This window comes from Monodon monoceros, unplaced genomic scaffold (genome assembly GCF_005190385.1).
Source record: "Monodon monoceros isolate NGI ecotype Baffin Bay Population unplaced genomic scaffold, NGI_Narwhal_1 Super_Scaffold_4, whole genome shotgun sequence".
Taxonomy (NCBI): Eukaryota; Metazoa; Chordata; class Mammalia; order Artiodactyla; family Monodontidae; genus Monodon; species Monodon monoceros.
The window spans coordinates 70,894,383-70,919,013 of NW_021703781.1; the positions used below are offsets into that span (position 1 = coordinate 70,894,383).

Below are 24,631 nucleotides of genomic sequence, written 5' to 3' on the forward strand. Positions count from 1 at the left end.
TAAAAACACTGTACTATACAACTTATAGAAACCTTGAAATAGGTTTACAAGGTTTTAATCAAGGTATTTACATACCAAATGATGTAAAGCAAAAAAAGGAAAAAAAAAAAAAGAAATCTAATTTCCAATGACATTTTAAAATGTACTAATAATGCATCAAAGATTTGTATGAAATTAAAATTAAGGCTTTTTCTGTATAGTAATTTGTATAATTTTAATTTTACATAGTAGCCAACCTTGGAAATGTCAGTCTTAAACATTCTTATTCATCCACTGCATTCAATGCAGTGGAGTGTGTTAAGTGTTACTTCAAATAATTACATTGCTGCTACTTCTATGCTGAAGCATGCTTTTTAAACACTGTATTCAATATTTACAATGTATATCATTTAAACTTCATGTAAAAGCATAAGAATGACTGTCTGACTTTAATACAAACACCATACTTGGAATTCTCCCCCCAAAATGAAATGTAATTTACTACAGTTTTAATAATCAACACTTTTAAAAGTTTTAAAAATATGTCTTAATCTGGACCACCAATATTTGCTCAAGTAAGTCAGACAATGCTGTTCCTTATTTAGGTTGCAAAATTTCTTTTATCAGTCTGGCTTCAGTTTCTTTAGGCACAGAGAAAGTATTTCCTCCAAAGCGACTCCAAAATCATGCATTTCTTCTCAATATCACACTTTTTTTCTGCTGACTTCAAATGTGGTCCACCTTGGGGGAGGGGAGGGGAGTATCAAGGTTCAAGATGAACTTATTTGTGATTCCCAGTTTTCCATGATCCTCCCTTTTTTGCTCTTTTAAAAACACAGTGAGTTAAAATACTGAACAGCAAGATAAAAATGGAATAGTATCTAAGAATCAAAATGTATTACCCATTTCTCCTATTATATCAAAATTTGTAGTCAGAATTGTCTTAATTGACTTTATTGTAGTTTTTGTACACAAAGAAAAATCATGTTCATATCCATCATGAACAAAAACTTAAAAAGGCAGAACTAGAAGACATGTGTCCTTCACCAAAGCAAAGCTGTGCTAAAGGTTCCAAACATTTCAATTTTTAAAATAAATATTTTCATTTTCCGATGTCTACTTTCATGTCTTCAGAGTGTCACAAGGAAATTGAAGCTATCATGAATTACATTTTGTTTAGAGTCCCAGCTCACTGTGTTTGGTAACTGGCCATGCCATATCCAGCCTGGTTGGGAGGAGGTATTACAGGGGGAGGGGCTTGTCCTTGGGGAGGCTGAGCACCAAATCCACCCATCCAAGCAGCTGAAGGTGATTGACTTGGAAGAAAAAAAAAAAAAATCTTCAGCAAATGCAAAGAAAAAATTATCTATACAGTTATACAAAAGTCAAGCAGAGCCTAATCATAAACAAGAAATCAACATACTTAAAACAGAGAGCAAAGAAATAAATCATATATATCCATATATGCAAAATATATATTCCAATATTAGTCTTAAATTTTTGCTAAGATAACATATGACTTCTCTGAAAAGTATCTCAAAACTGATTTTTTAAAAATGACAAATGATTCAACTCATCATCTACCCACCATATATTGCACACATGGTATATCAATTTATAAACAATTATAAAAACACAAGTTTACTTTGTAAACAGGAGGAAGAACTGGTGAAAACAAAGGTTTGGGCTGGCTAGAAAAAGCACAAGGGACCAACGCAATCTATCAATAAAGGAAAAAAACTGAGCTACTTTATATTAGATAAATTTCAGAGACTTCTCACACAAGCCAACAGGCATAAATCATTAAATTGCTGAACATATCCAGACAAAGATCTTTTCCATGAAAAAATAAACAAGTAGATAAAACAGTGTATTAGAAATGTAAATCAAATTCTACCAACTGCTCATAGAGATAGGAGGACACATCATATGTTACCCCAAACTCCCTTTCCACCTAGAGAATAAAAAGCAAATTTTTAGCATTACAATTCATTTTTCATAAGGTTTCTACAATGCTTATAATGCCACATAGTTAATGCCACATAGTTCAATGTATTTAGTTTAAATAGATTCTCCCTAGGAAAACACACTTTTTAATTCCTTTTGTCGGAACTATATGTGCTTCTATACTGGAAAAACTCAAACAACTTACTCTACTCCAAATCCTTGTTGATTCCATGGTTGCCCATATACTCCATAAGGTGGTACTTGCCACCCATTTGCCATATACTGTCCATACTGTTGTGGGTTTCCATAAACTTGGCTCCACTGGCCCCACTGACTATAGTCGACCTAGGAAAAAGCAAATTACTGTTTTAGGGAACAAGTAAGAAACACAGTATTTGAAGAAAGTGGGAGACAAGGAAGAGAAAAACTAAGCACCCTTATGTGAATAGGACTCTGTTATTTATCATTGTCTAAGTTTATTGGGGTGGTGACACCTGTGAAAAGAAAGTATTAAGATTCAGTTAATACCGCAAAATAATCACTTTTGAAATAGCATTAATAAAATCAACTGAAAGCAGCTATATGCTTTACTTTTTTGTTTGCTTTCTTTTACAATTTCTAAAGCTTTTATGTAGATATGTAAGAAGGAGACCTTAAAAAGTGCTATGAAAAATTGGATTACCTGTTGGAAGTTTTTAGTCATATCAGGAGATTCTTTACCCCAATAGCATTTAACAACATGTCCTTCAATTGTAGTACCATTCACCGAAACAATGGCATGGGCCGCACTTTCATGGGTAGAAAATCTAAGAGAAGGTGAGAATGAAGTTTTTTGTTTTTTATTTTTTAAAGTACTTAGTAAGTAATACAGAAACTCCTTAATTTATAAGTATCAACTTGGTATTTTCCTAAAGTACATCATGTAGGAGTTTAAAGTTCTACATTGCAAAGAAGTACTAAAATAACAAACTCTGATACCTGAGGGGATCAAATAATATAACTGAAAGGAATGGATCAAATGTAAGGTAGGATTTTACCTGACAAATGAATAGCCCTTCTCTGGAAAAACTCTGATTTCCATAATTTGCCCAAATGGTGAGAATGTCTGTCTCATAAGCTGATCTGAAAAACAAACATACAAATAAAATATTTAAGGTTCATGTTATCATGAAATTGCTGCTAATAATGATGAAGCTCCAGAGAAGGGGATTAGAAAAACCAGACACTGTACCTGTTAACCCAGAAGCAATTCCTCCGCAGTACACAGTACAATTTTTTGGGCTTGACTGGTTTACTACATCTTCAAATCTCAACTGCTTAGTGTTATCTATATGCAGAAAGAAAACAAAAATGTTGATGGGGCTTCCCTGGTTGCACAGTGGTTAAGAATCTGCCTGCCAATGCAGGGGACACGGGTTCGAGCCCTGGTCCAGGAAGATCCCACATGCCACGGAGCAACTAAGCCCATGAGCCACAACTACTGAGCCTGCGATCTACAGAGCCCAGGAGCCACAACTACTGAGCCCGCGTGCCACAACTACTGAAGCCCACATGCCTAGAGCCCGTGCTCTGCAACAAGAGAAGCCACCACAGTGAGAAGCCCGCGCACCACAACGAAGAGTAGCCCCCGCTCGCCGCAACTAGAGAAAGCCCACGCGCAGCAATGAAGACCCAACGCAGCCAAAAAAAAAAAGTTATACATCATTATAAAACTGATTACCATATACTATTAAGATATGCCTCATTGTAGGCAGAAATAGAATTTTTTCTCCTTGACACTATGATCTGACCTATAAAATCACCTGGTTCACAGCTCCAAATATACTTGCATCAAAGCCCAGTTATTTTCCCACAATTGTATTGAAGATAAAATGAGTCTTGAAATGTTAATAAAATTTCAATGTTAAGAAATTAAGACTAAACTAATACATGATTTTGTGAAGTATCCATAAAAACATATAAAGGAGACATATCTTACTTTCTTGTGTACTTTTAGGGGCAGGTGGTTTACGTGTGGCCCAATTGGTTCTGATTTGACGACCACCCAACCACTGACCTCCCATATGCACAATTGCATTTTCTGCATCCTACGGAGAAAAAGAAAAAAAACAGCAATTACAAACACAGAAAAGAGTGGTTCATAAGACTCATTAAGATGAAATAAAACACTGGCACTTCTGGATCCAATAAATCTTATCAGTAAGTGACTCATTAAAGCAATATTTATTTATAGATTTTTAAATACCAGGACAGGGACTTCCCTGGTGGTCCAGTACCTAAAACTCCCGCGCTCCCAATGCAGGGGGCCCAGGTTCAATCTCGGGTCAGGGAACTAGATCCCACATGCCGCAACTAAGAGTTCACATGCTACAACTAAAGATCCTGCATGCTGCAAGGAAGATCGAAGATCCCGCGTGCAGCAACTAAGACCCGGTGCAGCCAAATAAATAAATTAAAATATTTTAGAAAAAAAAACAAAAAAAACCCAGGATAGCATTTAAGCATCAAGGGAAATTATAATTCAAACATAAAAGGAGAAAATTACAATCCCACTGATCACCAAAAAAAAGGACAGAATTCTTTTCAAATATCTTAATTTTATGGTTGATGTGTAATATGACTTTTACTGAAGTATCTAAAAACTCTTTGATACTATGGTCTAAATACCACCTAACCCCCCCATTCTACATTCTAATAACAATGGACTATGACACAAGATTTAAAACTTAAGACGGAAGACTTCTACATTATGATTTAGAATGCTGTAAAACTGAGTTCTACAATAAACTGAGTTAGGTATGGAACTCATGCCCCCTACAGTGGAAGTGAGGAGTTGTAACCACTGGACTGCCAGGGAATTCCCAAAAAATGAATTTAGGAAGTAATGTGAATTTGCAATGAATCTAAGCAAAAAAAGGATACAACTCCTGCCCTTTATCTTACTGCTTCAATAAAATGTAAACAATTTAAGTTGTTGAAACTGTTCCAAAACATTAATACCAAAGCCCATTTTATTATCTGATGTTACAGTTAATGCAAATGCTTAGATATTTGGTACCTCGTCCTTAAATACATGCAAAAATCAAGACAAATTGCTTAAAATTTCATTTACATAATTTGCTGTAGTCATTAACGTCCCAGCTACAAAAATATGGATAATAATTAAAAAGTTAAGGGACTTCCCTGGTGGTCCAGTGGTTGAGAATCCGCCTTCCAACGCAGGGGATGTGGGTTCAATCCCTGGTCGGGGAACTAAGATCCCACACTAAGCCCACGCACCACAACTAGAGAGCCCGCGTGCCCCAGGTACAGAGCCCACGTGGTGCACTACAACTGGAGAGAAGCCCATGCGCCACAACTAGAGAGAAGCCCACAGGCCACAACTAGAGAAGCCTGCATGCTGCAACAAAAGATCCTGCATGCCACAACTAAGACCCAACGCAGCCATACATACATACATAAATAAAAGCATTTTAAGAAAGTTAAAATTGAGATTTTCATGGTTAAGACAAATATAATTTTTAAAAACATTTATTTTATTATTTATTTGGTTATGCCAGGTCTTAGTTACGGCAGGTGAGCTCCTTAGTTGCGGCATGCGAATACTGAGTTGCAGCATGCATGTGGAATCTAGTTCCCTGACCAGGGATTGAACCCAAGCCCCCTGTGTTGGGAATGCGGAGTCTTAACCACTGTGCCACCAGGGAAGTCCCAAGACAAATATAATTTAACTTCCCTTCAAATTCTGAGATTAGCTCATTTGTCCTAGTTGTGAGTTTTACTTCTAACACATCTTACCCTTACCAAGTCACAAAGTTCAATATACTTCATTATAATCAGCCTATTTTTCCCAGTTATTTCCAAGCTTATGAAAAAAAAGAACGAACTACACCTTATTATTAAAACAAAATTACACAATAGTTGTTTGTAGTCAACATCCAAAAATATTCATTAACAACTAAACTTTGTATTAAATTCAAATTGAGTTGAAAGAACATACCAGTTTATTATAAAAAGATACAAAGCCATAGCCTTTGGATTTTCCAGTTGCCATGTCTTTAACTACTCGGGCATCCCTGTGAAAAGAAGCACAGCTAAATGAGGGAAGTAAAAGTCATCCTCAAAATAAAAACTAAAAGGAACCACACACACTGTATTGTGAGCATTTTTTTAAATAAAATTCCAGTTAGCCCTAATTAACTACAGCCATTCCTGAACTCTCCCTAACGCTTCTTTACCTGTTAGAAAAAAGCAGTAGGACAAAAACATGTAATAAACATGCAACCTAATCAAACAGCCTGTGCTTTCTAAACTAAATGCTCAAATTTGAAGATTAATAGGAACAATAGTTTCCTTTTCTAATATTCTATTCGCTAGTGTCCTCTAAGGTTTACTGGTTCTATAAATTACTGTAACAATGCTAACTACTTTACCATGCAATCTCTAAATAGTTAAATGTCTTCTGCCTAGTGATACAAAATATATGAAATATTAAAAAATTGAAAAAGAGGAAAAAATAGGAATTAAAAAGGCATACATGGCCTGTTAACAGATTTCTTTATTTTTCTTGGTCAATTCTCTACCATCATTTTGGAGTTTGGGCAGCTGTAAATTTTGAAAAATTGACATTTTCAGAAATTTAAGAAAGGAGAATAAAAAACTAACAACAATGCTAAGCACACCAGTACGAAAACAACAAATTTACACAGAAATTTTAGTGAGTAAGTTAAAATGATTGGAAATATAGAACTCCACTGAATATAGAATGTTAAAATGTAAATACTAAAATATGTATATATAAATAATGTATAATAAGAATAAATAGAAATGAGAAAAAAATCTACAACTGAGTTCCAGTGTGCACAGTTCCTTGCAGTTAGCCTTCAAGATCCTGTCCATTCTTATGAGCAATTCTGCAAAATAACCAGAATGCTATTACTTTTAATTGTGACTTGGACTTTAGAAAAACTGCAGGTCTCAGGTATAAATATAGATTGAAAAACAGCAACCTGTATTATTTTTTATACTGATTTTTAAAACAGTACTACTTACCACATCTAGATTAAAAAGCAAAGTAAATATCAAAATAGAAAATTAAGAATTAAATCTATCAAATAAATTAAATCTATAGAACAACAAATTGCAGAGAGAAATACTGTTGTTCTTAGGTGAAACGTATTTTTGTAAAGTAGTACTAAAACGTTTAACTTCAATCTATAGGAAATACATAAAATAAAGTGATTTTAAGCAGAAAGATAAATTGTGATAAACATTTTATAGAACTTGTAACACTTTAAATTTTCCAATATATTTGATCAAGTAACATACAGCAAAATCTGAGCACCAACTTCGTTTAAAAAAAAAAAAAAAAAAAAAATCAAACCACAATTGGGCCCTACCCTAGCAGAATCAAATACCACTAACAAAAAAAATCTACTAATTAATCCCACATTTATGGCTCAGACATTGAAACATTTTACTACTATAATAATGCTACTTTTCAGCTAAAATATCAAAACACATTTATCATTATAATTAAACATGTACATTTCCAATTTCACAATATATCCAAGGATTTACCTACTTTCCCCATTTATAAATTCCTCCTATAAAAGTTTAATACACAGTATGAATCATTTATTTTTGGTTAACCCGTATCTTTAACCACCAAAGTTTGAAAACACTTGACAAAAAGCTGGACTTTGTAATAAGTTTTACCACCCAAACATCTGCTTTAAAGATAACAAACAGAATCACTTAATTTTTAACATGTTATACACAGGATTAGATGAAAACAAGACCCCAAAACACTGAAATGACATTAACATTTTCAACAACATCTACTAATCAAAAAAACAAAACAAACAAAAATCACACTAACTAGGGAAAGAAAATCTTAGTTCTGATACAAGTTAATCATGTACAATTTTGCCTATCACTACTGAATATAGTATTGATTATGATACTTACGATATTTTACCAAAGGGGGCAAATGCTGATTTGATATCTTCTGTTGTAATTTCTGGACTCAAATCCCCAACAAACACGTGGAAATGATCTGAAATCAAAGCATTTGGTAATCAAATACTTAAGAAGTCAGGTACTAAACCTTTTTTAGGCAACACTAAAGGAAGAAAAAAACCTATTTGAGCTGGTAATGCTGCCAAGGATAATTTCAGAACTCTTCCACAGTAAAATGCAGCAGGAGTACTTACTGGAAGTATCTTTTTTCTGGCTACTTGGTGTTGTTGCCCAGTTTACTTTGACCTCCTAAAAATAAAGATTATATTTAATAAAATTATTAGGCATGTCATTATGAATCACAACACTTACCACTTATTAAATCATTTTATCAAGCAGGATTATTTTGGTAAAAGCACTAGGCTGAATAAAGCAAAACCATCACTTGGCAGAGCTGAATATTTGTTAAAAACTTGCTAAGAAAGAATACAAACTAATTTGACATGCAAATATATATACTCATAAGATGCCATCATTTATTATCTTACCTTTCCCAAAATTTTTCTCCCATTCATAGCAGCTAATGCAGCAGCTGCATCTCTGTGTTCATAAAATTCCACAAAGCAATATGGGTCATTGCTTGTATGCTGCAAAACAGAAAATCCAACAGAAGAGTTGACCCTTCTGCTATCGGGTTGCTGAGAAGAAAATCCAGGAAAAAACATTACTGATAGCTAGGCATGTACGAGGTGAGACTGCATAAGCTTATGAAAGCCTAACACTTTAAAAATAAGATTTACACCTATACCTGACTTTGCACCTCAGAATACTGTTGTACTCAAACAGAACTACAAAGCAGTACAGAATCATGACTACCAGCATTAAATCAAAGTACAGAATTCTGGTGAAGTATGTTAAATATAAAACAGAAGTTTATATTAGACCAAACAAAACCTCAAGTTCAGATTTGAGAGATAAGGACCACTCCTTACCACTGCTCTTCTCTCCCAACATTATTTTCAAAGGGATGAATTCTATTTATGCATCATAATCCTTCATAAACTGTATCCCATGACTATAAAAAAAATACAGAAATGAACCAACTTTACAAACTTTACTCCTGATCGAAACTAGGATTAGTACTATTGATACATATAATAAGACGAGATTATGTATTTCTTTTCTGTACAAGGAAGGAATAAGAATGAAAAAAGAAAAATTTCAGATTTATAACCAGCTGTTGAAATGAAATCCCTACCTTTCAAAATCTTCTGAAGCTCTGGAGATTCTATACACTTTGAATTTGGTCTTCCAAAGACCAGAAAAATATACTAGTGATTAAGAAAAGATTTCTGAAAATGTGTCTGAATAAAATATTCCACAACAAGCTAAAATTTTATATCACAAAACACCAATATAAGAGAGTGAATACCTAAAGAGTGGATATAAGTATATGTATAACTGATTCACCTTCCTGTACACCTGAAACACAACATTGTAAATCAACAATACTCCAATAAAAATTTTTTTTAAAAAGTGAGTACCTAATATGACACCAATGAATATAAAACACCAATATAAGATGAGAAAGTACCTAAGATATAACAACTGTAACACCTAAGAACCAAAACGGAAATGAATTTTATAAGACTGCAACCTATATTGAACAGCTATACAGTTGTACAAATATATTTTTTACATAAGGTTAAAAATATCACTATTCAATGTAAAATATCTAAAAATAATGTTTAAAATGTGGAATTCCAGTTGCACTTACAAGGGATTAAAAATACCAGATAAAATAAAGCTCTTTTCAACAACCACTGTTTTTCATTCCAGGGAAGTTTTACCAGAAAAATCCAAAATAAGACGTCTAAAACAATAGTGGTGAAGCAACCAGAAGGCATTTCCTTGAGGGGAAAAAAGCGTAATCATTAATACTGACAAGAAAACTACTATGGGCTCTCATACAAAATCCTATTGATGTAGCCACGTGAATGCTGTTCTTAGGAGGCAGAGAAAGGAAATAGGGAAAAGACTCCAAACATTCCTTTTGTAGAAGAGTTAATGTTTACCAGTAACACTCACTGAAGAAAAGGTTTAAAGGTAAATATGAAGCTAACACTGTGCTAGTCAACTTTTCCTTGTACTCCTACCTCTTCTGCCCTGATGGTCTCTAAGGAAAACACTGTTAACCATAGCAAAACATACAGGAGTCCAATGGTAGAACTATGATAACAACGGGCTTTAGTAAACTAGTCTACTCATGCATACTGACTTCAAATTTATCTAACTAGTAGTAGGCCAGATCCCATTCAGTGTATGTACATACATGTACACACACACACACACACACACACACACATATATTCACATCACACTGCATTTCATCTCATTTAAGACACCATTTTTTGTCACTGTCAGAGATGTTAAAATTTTTTAACATTTGCCTTAGAATTGATAATATACATTTATTATAATATACAGGGAAAGCTAGAATCTACAATAAACAGTATCTAAAGTAAAACATCGTAAAACTAAGGGGAGGAAAGGGATTTCTCATACCCTAAAATGAAATTTATGAAAGGAAACGAACAGTCTGTACTAGAGTTCATGAGTTCATGCCCTTTGAAAGTTTCCCATTTACACCACCACCAAGTGACACTCTGAAATCAACTGTGTCCTTGGCACGGTGTTGTCACCAATTTTTGTTGGATGACATAAATGTCAAGACAAAGAAATATGAAATTTTACAACTATTTACAAGTTCAAATATAGGAGTTGTAGAATACAGATAAATTATGAAAGTTCACTTCAAACTCCTCTACCCCTTCATATGGCTGACTGTGCACACAGGTTTTAAAAAATATATGTATCAAATGTTTCTCAAAAATTTTCTAGCGACTCTCCACTTTCTCACATTTCACTCTTTCCTAAACCCACTCCAGTCAGTTTCCAACCCAACCACGGAAAGGAAACTTCATGTTGAGCTCACCAATGACCTCCCTGCCATCTCTGTGATCCCTTTTCTGTCCTCACCTTGATTTTCAAGCAGAATTCAAAACTGTTGACAACTCTCCTCCTCTTCTAAATATTCTCCTGTAGATTCCACCATACTCTCTTGGTTTTCCTGTTTCTTCACTGGAGGATCTTTCAGAAAGTATTTCTTCCTCCTTAACTCAAACTATAAATGTCACTTAAGTGTTGAGATGCTCCAGGGCTCGAACCTAGGCCCCCTCTGCTCTCTTCTCTCTCAGCGCTCTCTCTAGATCTAGGAGCTAGATCTTATCCAGTCCCATGGCTTCAAATTATCACTGCAAGCTAGTATCATCAACACTGGTTTCCCTAGAGTTCCAAAACAGTTTATCCAACTGCCTACATATGACGTCCATTTATATGTCTAATGCACATCTTAAAATTAACATTGCCAAAACAGAGCTTGATTCCCACCACTCCCCACCCCCAATCAATCCTGTGTCTCCCTCAGTCATGCCATGCCCATTTTAGCAAATAGCATTAACATACACACAACTGCAAACAAGAATCTAAGGGGTCTTTCCTGATGTCTTCCTTTATGTCCCACGGCCAATCCAGTCCTACTGATTCTACCTCCAAAATGTATCCCAAACTTATCTACCTCTATTTCTATGGCTACGACTCTAAAGAACATCACCTCCTACCTAGGCTAGTGAAATAAACACAGCTGGTTTCCCTCTCCTTCCACTCTTGCCCCCTACAATCCATTCTCCATACAATAATCATTTTCCAAATAAAGTAACGTTAAAAATGCAAATAAGGGGCTCCCCTGGTGGCGCAGTGGTTGAGAGTCCGCCTGCCGATGCAGGGGACATGGGTTTGTGCCCTGGTCCGGGAGGATCCCACATGCCGCGGAGCGGCTGGGCCCGTAAGCCATGGCCGCTGAGCCTGCGCTCCACAACGGGAGAGGCCACAACAGTGAGAGGCCCATGTACTGCCAAAACAAAAAAGCAAATAAGAATACTTCATCAGGAGGACTTCCCTGGTGGTGAAGTGGTTAAGAACCTGCCTGCCAATGCAGGGGACATGGGTTCGAGCCCTGCTCCAGGAAGACTCCACATGCCGCGCAGCAACTAAGCCCGTGCGCTACAACTACTGAGCCTGCGCTCCAGAGCCCGCGAGCCACAACTACTGAAGCCCGCGCGCCTAGAGCCCGTGCCCCGAAACAAGAGAAGCCACCGCAATGAGAAGCCCACACACCGCGAAGAAGAGCAGCCCCCACTCGCCGCAACTAGAGAAAGCCTGCATGCAGCAATGAAGACCCAATGCAGCCAAAAACAAACAAACAAATAAATTAATAAAAAAGAATACTTCATCGCCCTACTTAAAATCCCCACTGCAGAGTAAAATCCAAACACTCTGTCGTGGCTCATACTGCCCTATGTGATTCCAAACCCTGCCTGCCTACTCTATTATACTCATTTCCCACCATTCACCAGGTTCCAACCACCCTGGTCTTTGGTTCCACAAATGCACCAAGCTCATTACCAACACAAGGCCTTTGTATGGGCTGTTCCCTCTGCCTCCAGCTCTTAATGTAGATGGCACCATCTTGTTATTCCTATCTCAGCTCAAAGAGGTGATTTCCGATAGTAGTCATTATCATGTTGGTCCCATACCAAACATCCATAGTCTAAAAAAGACTCATTTGATCTTTTAAAATTTGGTTGAGTCAACTGCCCACTGATTACAGATTTCTAGATCACAGATCATAACCAAAAAGCCTCAACATTCAATTATGCAACTTCAGTTCCCATCTCCTTAAGAACCTACATTATTACTTTCACAATATAGACGCCAACTGCAGCAAGACGTCATCCCTCACCACCTAGCCTATACAGCACCAACATTGCAATCATCATCACAGAACTGTTATATTCTCTTAAAAGCTCTTACTCCTATCCAGAATTATCTTGTTTACTTGTTATTTACAATACTCCCACTAACATGTAAACTCTTGTGAACCTCACTGGTCTAGCTCTGCATTATATCCCCAATGCTTTGAACACTGCCTAGTACAAAGTAAATTTTTGATTAATTAAAGAAAGAATGAATAAATAATTAAAGACAGGAAGGAAAGAAGAGATAATATACCAGAACAGAGTGATAATTATCCTTATTAGTTAAGAATGAAGATCAAAAGGCCACTTTGCTTTACATATTTCTAATAGTTCCCCTCCGTCTCAGAATATAACACAAACTCCTTAGCACAGCTCTGGCCCCTGCTGAACACTCCTGCCTCATCTCCTGGCATCTCCTAAGACTAATCCCTTTCGAAACTCCAACCACGTTATGGTTTCTATCTTTCCCTCTATCTCACAAGCACTCCCGCTCTCTGTCTACCAGGCTTGATCAACATTCTTCTCTCTACCTGGATTCCCTTCTCTCTCAAATTCCTGTCTAGCCAGTTTCCATTACTATCCTTTTCGGTTTCAGCCTAGACACTGAATCCTCCCCTGACTGAAGACTGTACGGACCTATAAGCTCCTATAGCACTTTAAACTATCAACTTCCACACTATTTATTATCCTATATCTTTAGTGCCTATTATTTCCTCTGTCTCCCTCACAGACTGGAAAATTCTATCGCGCTAGGAACCGTTTTATTCACCACTGTATCCCTAGCACTTACCGTGGTATCTGGTACATACTTAACAGTTGAAAAAAAAAAGTGTTAATAAATACAATGAAAACCGAGTCATTGGGCACTGCTCCAGAGTCTTAACCAGGAAAGTATAAAAAGTAAGATTTTTTTGAAAAAAAGGAAAATAAATTATCCTAACAATTTAAATCCCTATCTACATGAAGCCGCTCAGTCAGCATTCACTACAACTGAAGATGCCTGTGTGGCACTATACTCATAACCTAACGTTCTTCTACACACACCAATTCTTATTGGAAATATATGAAATATAACCCAGTTTTTCAACATTCTGAGATAAGCTCTAACAACTTTACACAAGCAGAATCACTTGAAGGTAACTACATCATGAAGGACCCTTTGAAAATAACAGCACAGAAACTCTGTCCTCTCAGATAAACTCCATTCTAAACCTAGTTTGTCAGTCAAATCAAATAAGTCAACACAACATGAATCTCTCCATCTAGTAACTTGAAACTTAAAATGATACTCATCAACTCATGTATCTCAAAATGTTAAACATTATGCTAATTGTCAGCACAGGGAACTGGGAAGATCTTACCTCTGTTATCATTTTACAGCTTTTACAGGGTCCAATCTGACTGAATAACTGAAGAATAAGAACTTCTGTCACATCTCTGGAGAGGTTACCTACGTATCTGTACAGAAAGAAAAAAAAAATCAGCTATTTCCCTTCAGCTCTGGCTCTAAAGCATTATCATCTACTCATCATCTTTTATTTCATCTTAACTTCCTCTGTCTTCAGTAAAATTTTTCCAATTAAGCCTGATCCTTTGAGTGTAAGATTAACTCTCATTTAGGAAAGCAATAATTATTCTTAGGTCACTAAAATATCACTTCAAAAGACTCTATTAAAAACAAATCAGGGGCTTCCCTGGTGGCGCGGTGGTTGAGAGTCCGCCTGCCGATGCAGGGGACACGGGTTCGTGCCCCGGTCCGGGAAGATCCCACGTGCCGCGGAGCGGCTGGGCCCGTGAGCCATGGCCGCTGAGCCTGCGCGTCTAGAGCCTGTGCTCCACAGTGGGAGAGGCCCACGTACGGCCAAAAAAAAAACCAAATCAATATGACCTTGCTTACCCCCCAAAGCATATTATTCTGTACCTATATATCATTTTCTCATCTTATTTGTTAGAATAAAAATAATAAAAATTTAAATCAGTCTCAAGATAACTATAATTTTTAGATATGAAACACAATTCAAAATAATGTATAACACACACACATAATACCACAAATATTGATTCATTAAAACACCTGATCATAGAAGGATATCAGACACAAGGTGAGTTTACCTTAGACCCCCAACCAAAGCAATTACATGAACAAAGAAGAGAATTAAAGTTATAGCAAAACACAAAGATTGAAGGATTTTGTTCTTTCTACCTTGCTAATAAGATTGTTATCGATGGTAGGTCTTCATAGTTTTGTTTTAGGAGAGCAGGGTAAAATAAAATTCACACTCAAAAATGCATCAGAATCAACAAAATACATCTTTATGTAGATAACAAAGCAAATATAAAGATTTCTCTAGAAATTCAGAGAAAATTTAAGACAAATCCAGGTATACTTTTCTCCTCGGCGGTACGCGGGCCTCTCACTGTTGTGGCGTCTCCCATTGCGGAGCACAGGCTCCAGACGCGCAGGCTCAGTGGCCATGGCTCATGTGCCCAGCCGCTCCGCCGCATGCGGGATCCCCCCAGACGGGGGCACGAACCCGTGTCCCCTGCATCAGCAGGAGGACTCTCAACCACTGCGCCACCAGGAAACCACCCAGGTATACTTTTGACTATAACATATCTAAAGATTTTTTAAAAAATTACAAATTGAATGTATGTATTTTATATAAGAAACTTAAAACACACATAAGTTTAAAAGAGAAGAACACCACCACCCAGAGATGACCACCTTGTATCATGGATCTTTTTCTTTTTTTTTTTTTGGAGTATAATTGCTTTAAAATGTTGTGTTAGTTTCTGCTGGACAGTGAAGTGAATCAGCTCTATGTATACATATACCCCCTCCCTCTCCCCCATCCCACCCATCTAGGTCTTCATAGAGCTCGGAGCTGAGCTCCCTGTGCTATACAGCAGGTTCCCACTAGCTATCCATTTTACACACGGTAATGTATTTATGTCAAACCGAATCCCCCAATTCATCCCACCCTCTGCTCCCCCCCTACCCTGTCCAAACATCCGTTCTCTATGTCTACCTTTCTATTCCTGCCCTGCAAATAGCTTCATCTGTACCGCTTTTCTAGATTCCACATATATGTGTTAATATACAGTATTTGTTTTTCTCTTTCTGACTTTCTTCACTCTGTATGACAGACTCTAGGTCTATCCACATCTCTACAAATGACCCAATTTCATTTCTTTTTATGGCTAATATTCCATTATATATATGTACCACATCTTCTTTACCATGGATCTATCTTAATTTAGCTTAATAAACTTTAAGTCTTTCTCGCACTCAGCATATAGTTCCTAAAACTCACATCAGTTATGATCCTCATAAACCAAACAACATTTATAAAATTTAACACATTTTCTTCTGGAAAGTAAAAGGACATAAGTTTTATTTTCCTAACTATAATACATAACATCTGGAAACAATGTACTGAGACCAATATAAGCCTTGTATCTACAGTTGCCATAGTTTAAGACAGGATACTCTGAAAGGGAAAAATAAGACTGAGAAAGGTAAGGTTAAGTGTTAAAAAGAAAAAAAAATTTGATTAAGAACGAATAGCAATTTTCTTTTCACCTAAGAATTTCACTGCAATGGGTGCTAATAACTTTAACACGCTCTAAAAATGAAACACAAGTCCAATGTTACTTAAATGGAAGACTAAACCAGTGACAAACTGGTTTAGGTCCACTATGCCACCTTTTTGTTATATTTAAAGTAGAGCAGACCCATCAGTAGGCTGTGCAGTGACATACTTTTCCCAGCAGTAGTGAAAGGTTATAGGCTTCTGAGCTAGCCAGACAATTGCCTATTTTCTTTTTTAACTCATAGGGGTTTGTGAACCTGTATCCATGGAATTTCTTTTTGTACAAGGTAGACCTATCTGTAAAGAAAATGAACAGTGACCTTGGTCTCTGAAGTGTTAACACTCAACTAACCTAAAATGCTAATAGTTAGCTCATTTCTAAGAGAATAGGAGCGGATAAAACTGATTCTCAAAAAAAAAAAAAAAACAAACTGATTCTCACATATCAAAGCTAACTAGCAACAAAGTTAAAATTATCACTTGAATGTAACAAACTGTAAATGATTTAAGTAATTTTAATTTGTATGACTGTTTAATGATTTTTCCAGGAAAAAATTGCACGGGCATTAACTACCTTACATACCTAACAGTCACAAAGCTGTTACTGTTTCACAGGATTTTTATTCCAAGTCAACCAATTTCTAATCAACTGAAGATTCTGAAGAATTTCTAGAGGCACATTTAGATATATTAATTTATATTTCAAGCACTGATAACAAAGAGCAAAAGGTTAACGCAAGTTTAGAATGTCATGAAATACTTAGAGAAAAAGTTTAGTTTTAAGGTTTCCTATTTTTCAAATATCTCCACTAAAAGTTCAGTTGGTAAAGTAGCAAACTCCAAAAACTAATATAAAAATGGCCTTCCAGGGCCTTCCCTGGTGGCGCAGTGGTTGAGAGTCCGCCTGCCGATGCAGGGGACACGGGTTCGTGCCCCAGTCCGGGAAGATCCCACATGCCGCGGAGCGGCTGAGCCCGTAATCCATGGCCGCTGAGCCTGCGCGTCCGGGGCCTGTGCTCCGCAACGGGAGAGGCCACAACAGTGAGAGGCCCGTGTACCGCAAAATAAATAAATAAATAAATAATAAAATAAAAATGGTCTTCCATAACAACATGTAGAACATCTTAATTTGCCAGGATAAAAAGGAGATAATTCACCATATAATTTCACCTAAATTATACAGAAACCTGAGACTGCCTTTTCCTTTACTCAAGAGTTCTGTAATTCATTCACCTACATTTGCCTTCATCCATCATAACACTTAATACAGAAACATTTTACAGCTTTTAAAATACTATACAGCTTAAGTACCTTTACGTTATCATAAAATTATCTGTCCCAAAATAAATACTAACAAAAATATTCAACTCTTGACCTGGTAAAAACATCATCTCTTGGTAGCACATAGAAATATTTACTTTTTCTTTCTAAATCATCTACACTTCACTTTCTTTCTACTTTGGTTATAAAATCGTCAATATATCCTAAAGTTCCAAGGGTTTAAATATAAAATTTCTACTTGAAGAACACATACAAAATAACAGAAAAAGACAAACGGCTCAAATTATTGTATTGAGATCAATTCAAAGAGTAAACACTTAGGAAATTCCAAAACGATTTTTAACTCAAGGGGGGAAAAAAAAGCAAACCTTAGGTCTATTTTGTCTTCTAAGAACAGGAACTGTAGGAACTAATGCATTAAAAATGGAAAATTATGTCTTTATCCCTAAAGTCAGGGTTAAAATCAAATTTGAGACTAGAACTTGGCAGTTTCACAGCAGGCAAAAGTTCACATTGCCAAACTACTTCCTATGTACAACCAGGCAGAATTTTAAGTTAAGAACATCATGCCTTTCAGAAGACTAATCACACTTTTCAATACTGAATGTGCTCTCACTCTGAAAAGATTAGCCCTACGAAGGCTGAAATTACCAGCACTTTTACACAAGACACTATGGCTAAGTAATATTTTTACTTTTGTTCTTGAAAATTCCTATATAAGAGGGGATTTTGTAACAGTATCCTTCAATGGGCCTCTAATGTGCTGATCAATTTGTCGATATTTCATTTTAGGAAGGAGGCAGGGTGGAGGAAAGGTGCAGGAGGCACAAGTGAACTGACCAACTATATAAGGAATATCAACACACATACACATACATTTTAAAGAAACAGAAAATATGATTAAATTGTATGAGAGGCTTAATTACAGCCACAATATAGCCAAATGTATGGTACAGCTAATCAATTTTATAATGGGATTTAACAGTATTTACTGCTATTGCCCTTAGATGTTCAGATTATACTCTAAATGAATGGCTTATTTCCTCCTTTTGACTGAGTCTCTATCGGGAAGAAAACGGCCTTAAAGATGGCATTGCATTAACATGGTATAATTCCAGATCCACAATTCCTACTCATTTTGGCGCATTGAGTAGATGAAGAAAATAAAACTACAATAGAACACCATTACAATTTAATGTTGTATAACAGATTCAGATATACCATGGATCAAATCACTGTACTCAAAGCTACACACAACACAAATCTGAAATGTGGGTCCTACAAGGTAGGTGTCAGGCAGTTCACTTCCAACACCAGTGTTATACAGCATGATCTCATTTGTTTTTTTAGATCCCAAGATACCCAATACATTTACCCCCCAATACAAAAAATGTCAAATGGGAACAAAGAACATCAGAAAACAGACCTTCAAAGAAACTATATGACAAATTTTAGGCTCAACATCAAAGCAATTCTATATCACTTTAAATACCATCAAATAAATTAGTAATACTGTAGGTAATGAATATTTAAAGACCTACCTAGGCTATAAACACCATATTGTTTTCTGATGATAGAACCATATGTCTTAGCTTGTGTGTGTCTGCAGGAAAAAAACCTCACTAGTAACACACAGGCATATTAAGGAAACAGTTTAAGATAAGCTTTGTTACGAGTACATTCTTTTAAAACATACCAGCCACTTGAAAGCCTAATCCAAAGATCACGATGTAAAATAAAAGAAGGATCTCCATAAATAAACAAAAAACCCTACTAGGTATCAACCTCTAAAGTCACCTTCAAAGTTTTTATCATGTTACCTGTATCTAAAAGAACCCTTTGAGAAATATGTAAAATGAACACTTAAAAAAATATGCATTTTTATTAAAATCTGACAAAAATCCAAATGTGGAACATTCGCTTTTATCTCAAAATTTTACATTTCAAATTTCAAAAAATATAAAAATCAACAGACCGCACCACATATGACCATCATGTCTGCTTATATAATTTTAAATCAATCAGGACTTTTTAAAAAAACGGACTTTATATTAATTTAATGAAAGGAAGTATAATCATTGTAAAATATTTGAGTACCTCTTATGTTCCAGGCAGTGAACTAAGTGCTGCAGGGTTAAGACCTAGGAAGATGTAGCAGTCCTTGTCTAAAAAAAAAAAAAAAAAAAAATCCTTCCCATGGAGAAGAGTGGGAGAAGGAAAAAGGAAGACAGAATAGTAAACATATACTGACATACAGATACAACGAAGCTCAAGATGTTTCTTTACTTATATGTATACATGTCACATTTTTAGATAACTGTAAACATAGACAACTTAACTGTGTTTCTGAGAAAGAACAGGAGACTGGAGAAGGTAGAGGTAGGAAATAAGTGACAAAGAAGTTAGCTTATTAGTCTACGGTCTAAGATGTGATGGAGATGAGAAGGCAGACGCAAAGTGCTTGTATGAATTAAAGGTACTGCAATAGCATTTTGTTTAGCATGACAAAACAGGAATTCTTCATAAGGAACAGATAGATACAGTTAATGAGAAATATGCCTTGAGGATTAACCAATTATTCAGTAGCTATTAGGATGGGATGACATTTCAGATTTTTAAATACAATGTAACTTTTATCGTTGTTAAATACATGCTTGCTAGGCCTAAATCAAGCTTTCCCAGATGCTTCCATCAAAGAACACATTGCTAACTAAATACCAAGTCTTGGCTTCAAGAGATGTTAGAGGACAAATTTCAAGTTTGTCCCAATGCTCTCTTTTCTGGGAAAAGAGAGCAGAAATGGAAGACAGCACAAAACATAAATATTGATACAAAACTTCCTACTAAGCAGACTTCCCATTCAAGCATTTGATGTACTTAAGTTGACCTCAAATTCTCAAAAGGGATAGCAGATACTTTAGTGAGACATTAGAGAAGTAGGAATAAAAAAGTGTAAGCCCCCCCCCAGCCAAAAAAACAAACTTGTATTAATGTTGAACATAGACATCTACCTTCTTTACGGAGCAAACTTTCTTTGGTAGGACTAGAGATGAGAAACTAGTCTAACTTCCTAAGTACCCATTCACCTTCATCTGTTCCCCAAAAAGTAATTTCCCCATCAGATAGCAGAGCCAAGTGAACTATGATCGTATCAATACCAGCAGAGGCAAGAGAAAACAAAGCAGCGACCTGACTGACTCCTTGCACTCGAGGCAGGTGTGCTGAGCTTCGAGAGACTTGGAAAACCCAAGATGCCCAACTTAAACATTTAATTAGAAATTACACTTAAAAAAATGCAGGAAAAAAGAAAGGACTGCCACACTATTTGGAAAGGAATGCAAATGCTGAGTCATCACTCTTCATTAGGAAGGAAAGGAAACTCGAATAAGCGATTCAAAGACGAAATTCATTCATTACACTGGGCTTCAGAGTAAAGAGCAACAGCAAGATAGAAGAAAAAGCGCTCAAAAGACACATCGAATAGCTGATAAAAACATCATTTTATCCAACTCTGAAGGTCTCGATCCACAGATTAGGAGGGGGTAACACCACTTTAACAACTGGTTGTCAGTTTAGCGCAGGTAGCGCTCAAAGTAAACTTCTTCATCCAAGAAGGGAAAGATGCTCCGGCGGCAAGAGGGATCCCTTTTGCACTTTAAAAGTAGCGGGCGCTGGGCAAAGTGTTTCTGACAGCGTGGGCGGGGGCACGTGGGGCAGAAAGACAGTAGGGGCTTGAGTAGTGTTAGAATGTCCGGCTTCCTCGAAGAGCTCAACTTGGGATAAGAGCAGGGAGCGACTGGGGACTTGGAGGGCGTGAGTGCTAATTCCTCGCGGCCCGCAGGGGATGTGGCTGCGGTCCCACCCCCGGTCCCACCCCCACCAGGCCCAGCCCCCGTGGGGGACCGGCAGCTCCCGGCCCGGCCCGGCCCAGGGCCCCCGGAGCAGAGGGGGAGCAGGAGCTCTACCGGGCCTGACAGGCTCTGGCGTGCAGAAACCCGGCTTAGGAGGAGGTTGCAAAGAAGGGCGCGAGAGGAAAAGGTCGAAATAAGCCCCGGACCCCAGGAAGTGACTATGTTTGGGGGAAGGGAGAGCTTCCTTTCTAAGGAAAAAGGGACAGATGAGGAATGCACTTCGCGTCCGCGCCACCGCGGCCAGGGAGCCGCCAAGAGTCCCGCCTTCGGCCCCGCTCTCCTGCTCCCTCCCACAGCGTCCCGCGGTGCCCGGGCCTCTCGGCGCCTGGCACCCCTCGTCTCGGGTACTCACAGAGTCCGGGGCTGCCCGTCGTCTTCCATCATGGTGGGTGCGACGGAGCGATCCCGGGACAAGGGGGAGGGCAGGGCCGGGGAGGGGAGGGGGTGGGGAGGAAGGGGAGGGGGGCTACGGGCACCGGCTGGGGACAGAGGAAAACGCACCGAACCCCGCTCTCGGGCTCTCTCCCCCCAGCCCGCTCCGGACACTGCGCTCCAACCAGGAGGAGCAAGAGGAGGAGGAGGATGAACAAAATGGCCGCCGCCACCAGCCAGGCAGGAAACGGGGCACAGCGCAGGCGCGGCCCGCCAGGTCACCGCTCAGGCCAGCCGCGACAGCCTGCAAAAGGGATATCTGAGTGAGTAGAAAAACAGGCCGCTGAGGAAACCCTGTGCCGGGTCACGACGGATCACGTCGTGGCTGTGCGCCGGGTGGTTGGCGAAGCGCGGCCAGCTCAAGAAGAGATAGAGTAAAAAGAGAACCGCCAGGAAGCTGAAGTCTCTGGGAATTGTGGTCCTGGAAATGAGAGAGGGAAGCACTTCCCCAGAGGGCTTCTGGGAACTGCAGTCCAAATAAGGCGGCCGGCGCCCGCGGCGCGCTGGGACGCGAAGAATAGAATTCTGGGGAGTGTAGTCGTACGTGAGACTGTGGCGACCCGGAAGCCGGCGTGCTGGGAGGGGAGGGGAAGAATAAAAGCGACGTTAAAAGGCGGGGAAACGAAGCGAGAAAGACTGCTGTCCGGGAGGTAGACTACGACTCCCAGAGTGCCTTGCGCTGGGGGCTGTCCTAGGGCTGCTCCAGGCATTTTAAGGCTCTTCTGGTGGCTCAGCCCGAGCTGCTGCTCCGCCTCCGTCCAGCCCGAGCGCGGTTTCTTCAACTGCGGCTGCGGCAGTGCTTTGGCTCCGCGTGGTGTCTGAGCCCTCAGGCCCTTGCGGCCCTCCTGTATTCATCAAAACGGCCGGCCCACGGTCATCAACCGCCGCCCCGCGCGAAGGGCGGAGGGCCTGGGGTGGATCTCAGGCCCTCGCTGAGCTGCAGGCTGCGCTCGCCGGGGCTCCTCCCGCTTTCCCAACGGCCGGCAGCGTCCTGTGGGCGCGTTTTCCCGCAAATAGGTATTCTAGCCTGGGTAGGCGGCTTGTAGATTGCTTTACAAGTTTCAAAGGTTTCCCCATCCATTAACTCATAGGATAAGGGGGTAAGAAGGGCAGCCCTCAATTCAAATGACTCTTCGAGTCAGTGTACAGGGGGTGATAATACCCTCCTACCCCCTTATTTAGTTCTTAGAGAGGAAGTCTTTGGTCAGAGACGTGCACAGACTTAAGGTTATGTTTACAGACATCCATGATATGGACGGGGAACGAAGTCTTGTTCGAACGTGTGGGAAACCATGTTCAAACTGGCTACGTAACACTAGAATTTGCTTTGTCTCCCGCAGCAGTTCACGGTATGCTTCCATCCCCACCCCACCTCCCTCTCTAAGCATCTTTAGGAGAACGTGATTGAGTTCGTACCTGCTCTTGTAGCCTAGTGAAGGGTAATGGTGAAGAAAGATTTTTCAGCCTGTTGTCGGAGCTTGAGGGTCCCAGTTAAACAGTGCCTTGAGAGTTGGTTTTACAAACACTACCAGTGAATCCTAATCCTGTAAGGGGAGTGAACCGTGCAAGAAAAGCGTTGTAAAGTCAATATGAGGAGGAGGGGGGATTTCTCTCTGGGAGGCTTCATAGAGACCGTGAGGAGAGAGTTGAGCCCCATGAATCAATAGGAGCAGCAAAAGGGCACAGAGGCCAGGACCCATGGCTAAAATGTATGGGTTTGGGGGAGGGAGGTGTGGGGGAAGACATGGAGTAGGGATATTGAGAGCTAAGTTAGAGAAAGTGAGCAGGGGCTTTATAGAACCGTGTTGTTAAGGATTGATACCAGGCTGAGGAGTTTGGGCTTTATCTTCCAGTCAATGAGGAGCTTATTCAAGGGTTTTATTTTTTTAACCGGACCTGGGTATAAAACTGTATTTATCATAATCCAATTCATCATTGATCCACGCCTGGCCCACTGTATTGATTTCCTGTTGTTGCTGTAACAAACTTAGTGGCTTAAAACAACAGGAATGCATTATCTTAGTGTTCTGGAGGTCAGAAGTCTGAAATCAGTTTCACTGGACTAAAACCAAGGTGCTGGCCAGGCTGGTTTCTTCTGAAGTCTAGGGGAGAATGGTTTTCTTGCCTTTTCCAGCTTCTAGAAGCTGCCTGCATTCCTTTGCTTTTGGATCCTTTATCTTCAAAAACAGCAGCATAGCGTCCTCTTTCCTCTGACCTCGGACTGCCTCTCTCCTTACCTCTCTTTCTGACTGATCATCCTTCCTCCCTCTTTGACTTACAAGGACCCATTGTGATTTCATTGGGCCCGGATAATCTCCCCACTTTAAGACCCTTAAACACATTAGCAAAATCCCTTTTACCATAACATAGTAAATTGACTGGTTCTGAGGATTAGGACATAGACATCGGTGGCGGGTCATTATTCAGCCTACTTTTAAAAATGCAATAATAACTGTGAGCCCTCCACCCTAAAAAAAAGTTATTAGGGCATCAATTTGCATCTAACTCTTCGGTTTGCCTCACACACACACTAACTCATCCTCCTGCCTCCCCTCACCAGGGTTAACCATCATCCTGAATCCTGAATTTACCATTTCTTGTTTTCCTTTTTACAAAATTTTATTTTATATATATATATACATATATATAT

At 38.7% G+C, this 24,631-nt stretch overlaps 2 protein-coding genes across 16 annotated transcripts; one reads left to right on the forward strand and one right to left on the reverse strand.

Annotated features, from left to right (window-relative positions):
- Positions 1-230: 230 nt before the first annotated feature.
- TIAL1 (TIA1 cytotoxic granule associated RNA binding protein like 1) lies at positions 231-22,493 on the reverse strand. Of its 15 annotated transcripts, none has more exons than XM_029245434.1 (15): positions 21,902-21,946; positions 19,736-19,803; positions 19,180-19,241; positions 14,126-14,222; positions 8,880-8,962; positions 8,436-8,534; positions 8,142-8,196; positions 7,897-7,984; positions 5,927-6,002; positions 3,905-4,013; positions 3,158-3,253; positions 2,964-3,048; positions 2,609-2,732; positions 2,132-2,271; positions 231-1,295 (listed from the first exon to the last, which is right to left on the reverse strand). In XM_029245434.1, the coding sequence occupies exons 6-15, from the start codon at positions 8,460-8,462 to the stop codon at positions 1,169-1,171; spliced, it is 927 nt and encodes a 308-aa protein (XP_029101267.1). In that variant the 5' UTR covers positions 8,463-8,534; positions 8,880-8,962; positions 14,126-14,222; positions 19,180-19,241; positions 19,736-19,803; positions 21,902-21,946; the 3' UTR covers positions 231-1,168. The 15 variants fall into 15 exon arrangements, with proteins under 15 accessions (XP_029101267.1, XP_029101264.1, XP_029101272.1 ...); XM_029245431.1 differs by having other exon boundaries at positions 8,436-8,585; positions 21,902-21,945; XM_029245439.1 differs by having other exon boundaries at positions 5,927-6,839; positions 8,436-8,585; positions 21,902-21,931.
- On the forward strand, positions 21,581-22,265 carry LOC114908804 (protein bassoon-like). Its single transcript, XM_029245441.1, has 2 exons — positions 21,581-21,934; positions 22,082-22,265. Exons 1-2 carry the CDS (start codon positions 21,756-21,758, stop codon positions 22,242-22,244), a joined length of 342 nt encoding a protein of 113 aa, XP_029101274.1. The 5' UTR covers positions 21,581-21,755; the 3' UTR covers positions 22,245-22,265.
- Positions 22,494-24,631: the final 2,138 nt, after the last annotated feature.

What these genes read in the sequence shown, in the direction of transcription:
- TIAL1 (XM_029245425.1), bottom strand. Translation starts at nt 21,933, where the DNA reads ATGATGGAAGACGACGGGCAGCCCCGGACTCT. An exon ending in GGAGAAAAATTTTGGGAAAG is followed by an intron (nt 8,197 to 8,435) that starts GTAAGATAATAA and finishes CTTTATTTTTAG; the next exon opens with GAGGTCAAAGTAAACTGGGC. An exon ending in AAGGGCTATTCATTTGTCAG is followed by an intron (nt 2,733 to 2,963) that starts GTAAAATCCTAC and finishes ACCTTCTCTTAG; the next exon opens with ATTTTCTACCCATGAAAGTG.
- LOC114908804 (XM_029245441.1), top strand. Translation starts at nt 21,756, where the DNA reads ATGAGGAATGCACTTCGCGTCCGCGCCACCGCGGCCAGGGAGCCGCCA. An exon ending in GCCCGTCGTCTTCCATCATG is followed by an intron (nt 21,935 to 22,081) that starts GTGGGTGCGACG and finishes CTCTCCCCCCAG; the next exon opens with CCCGCTCCGGACACTGCGCT.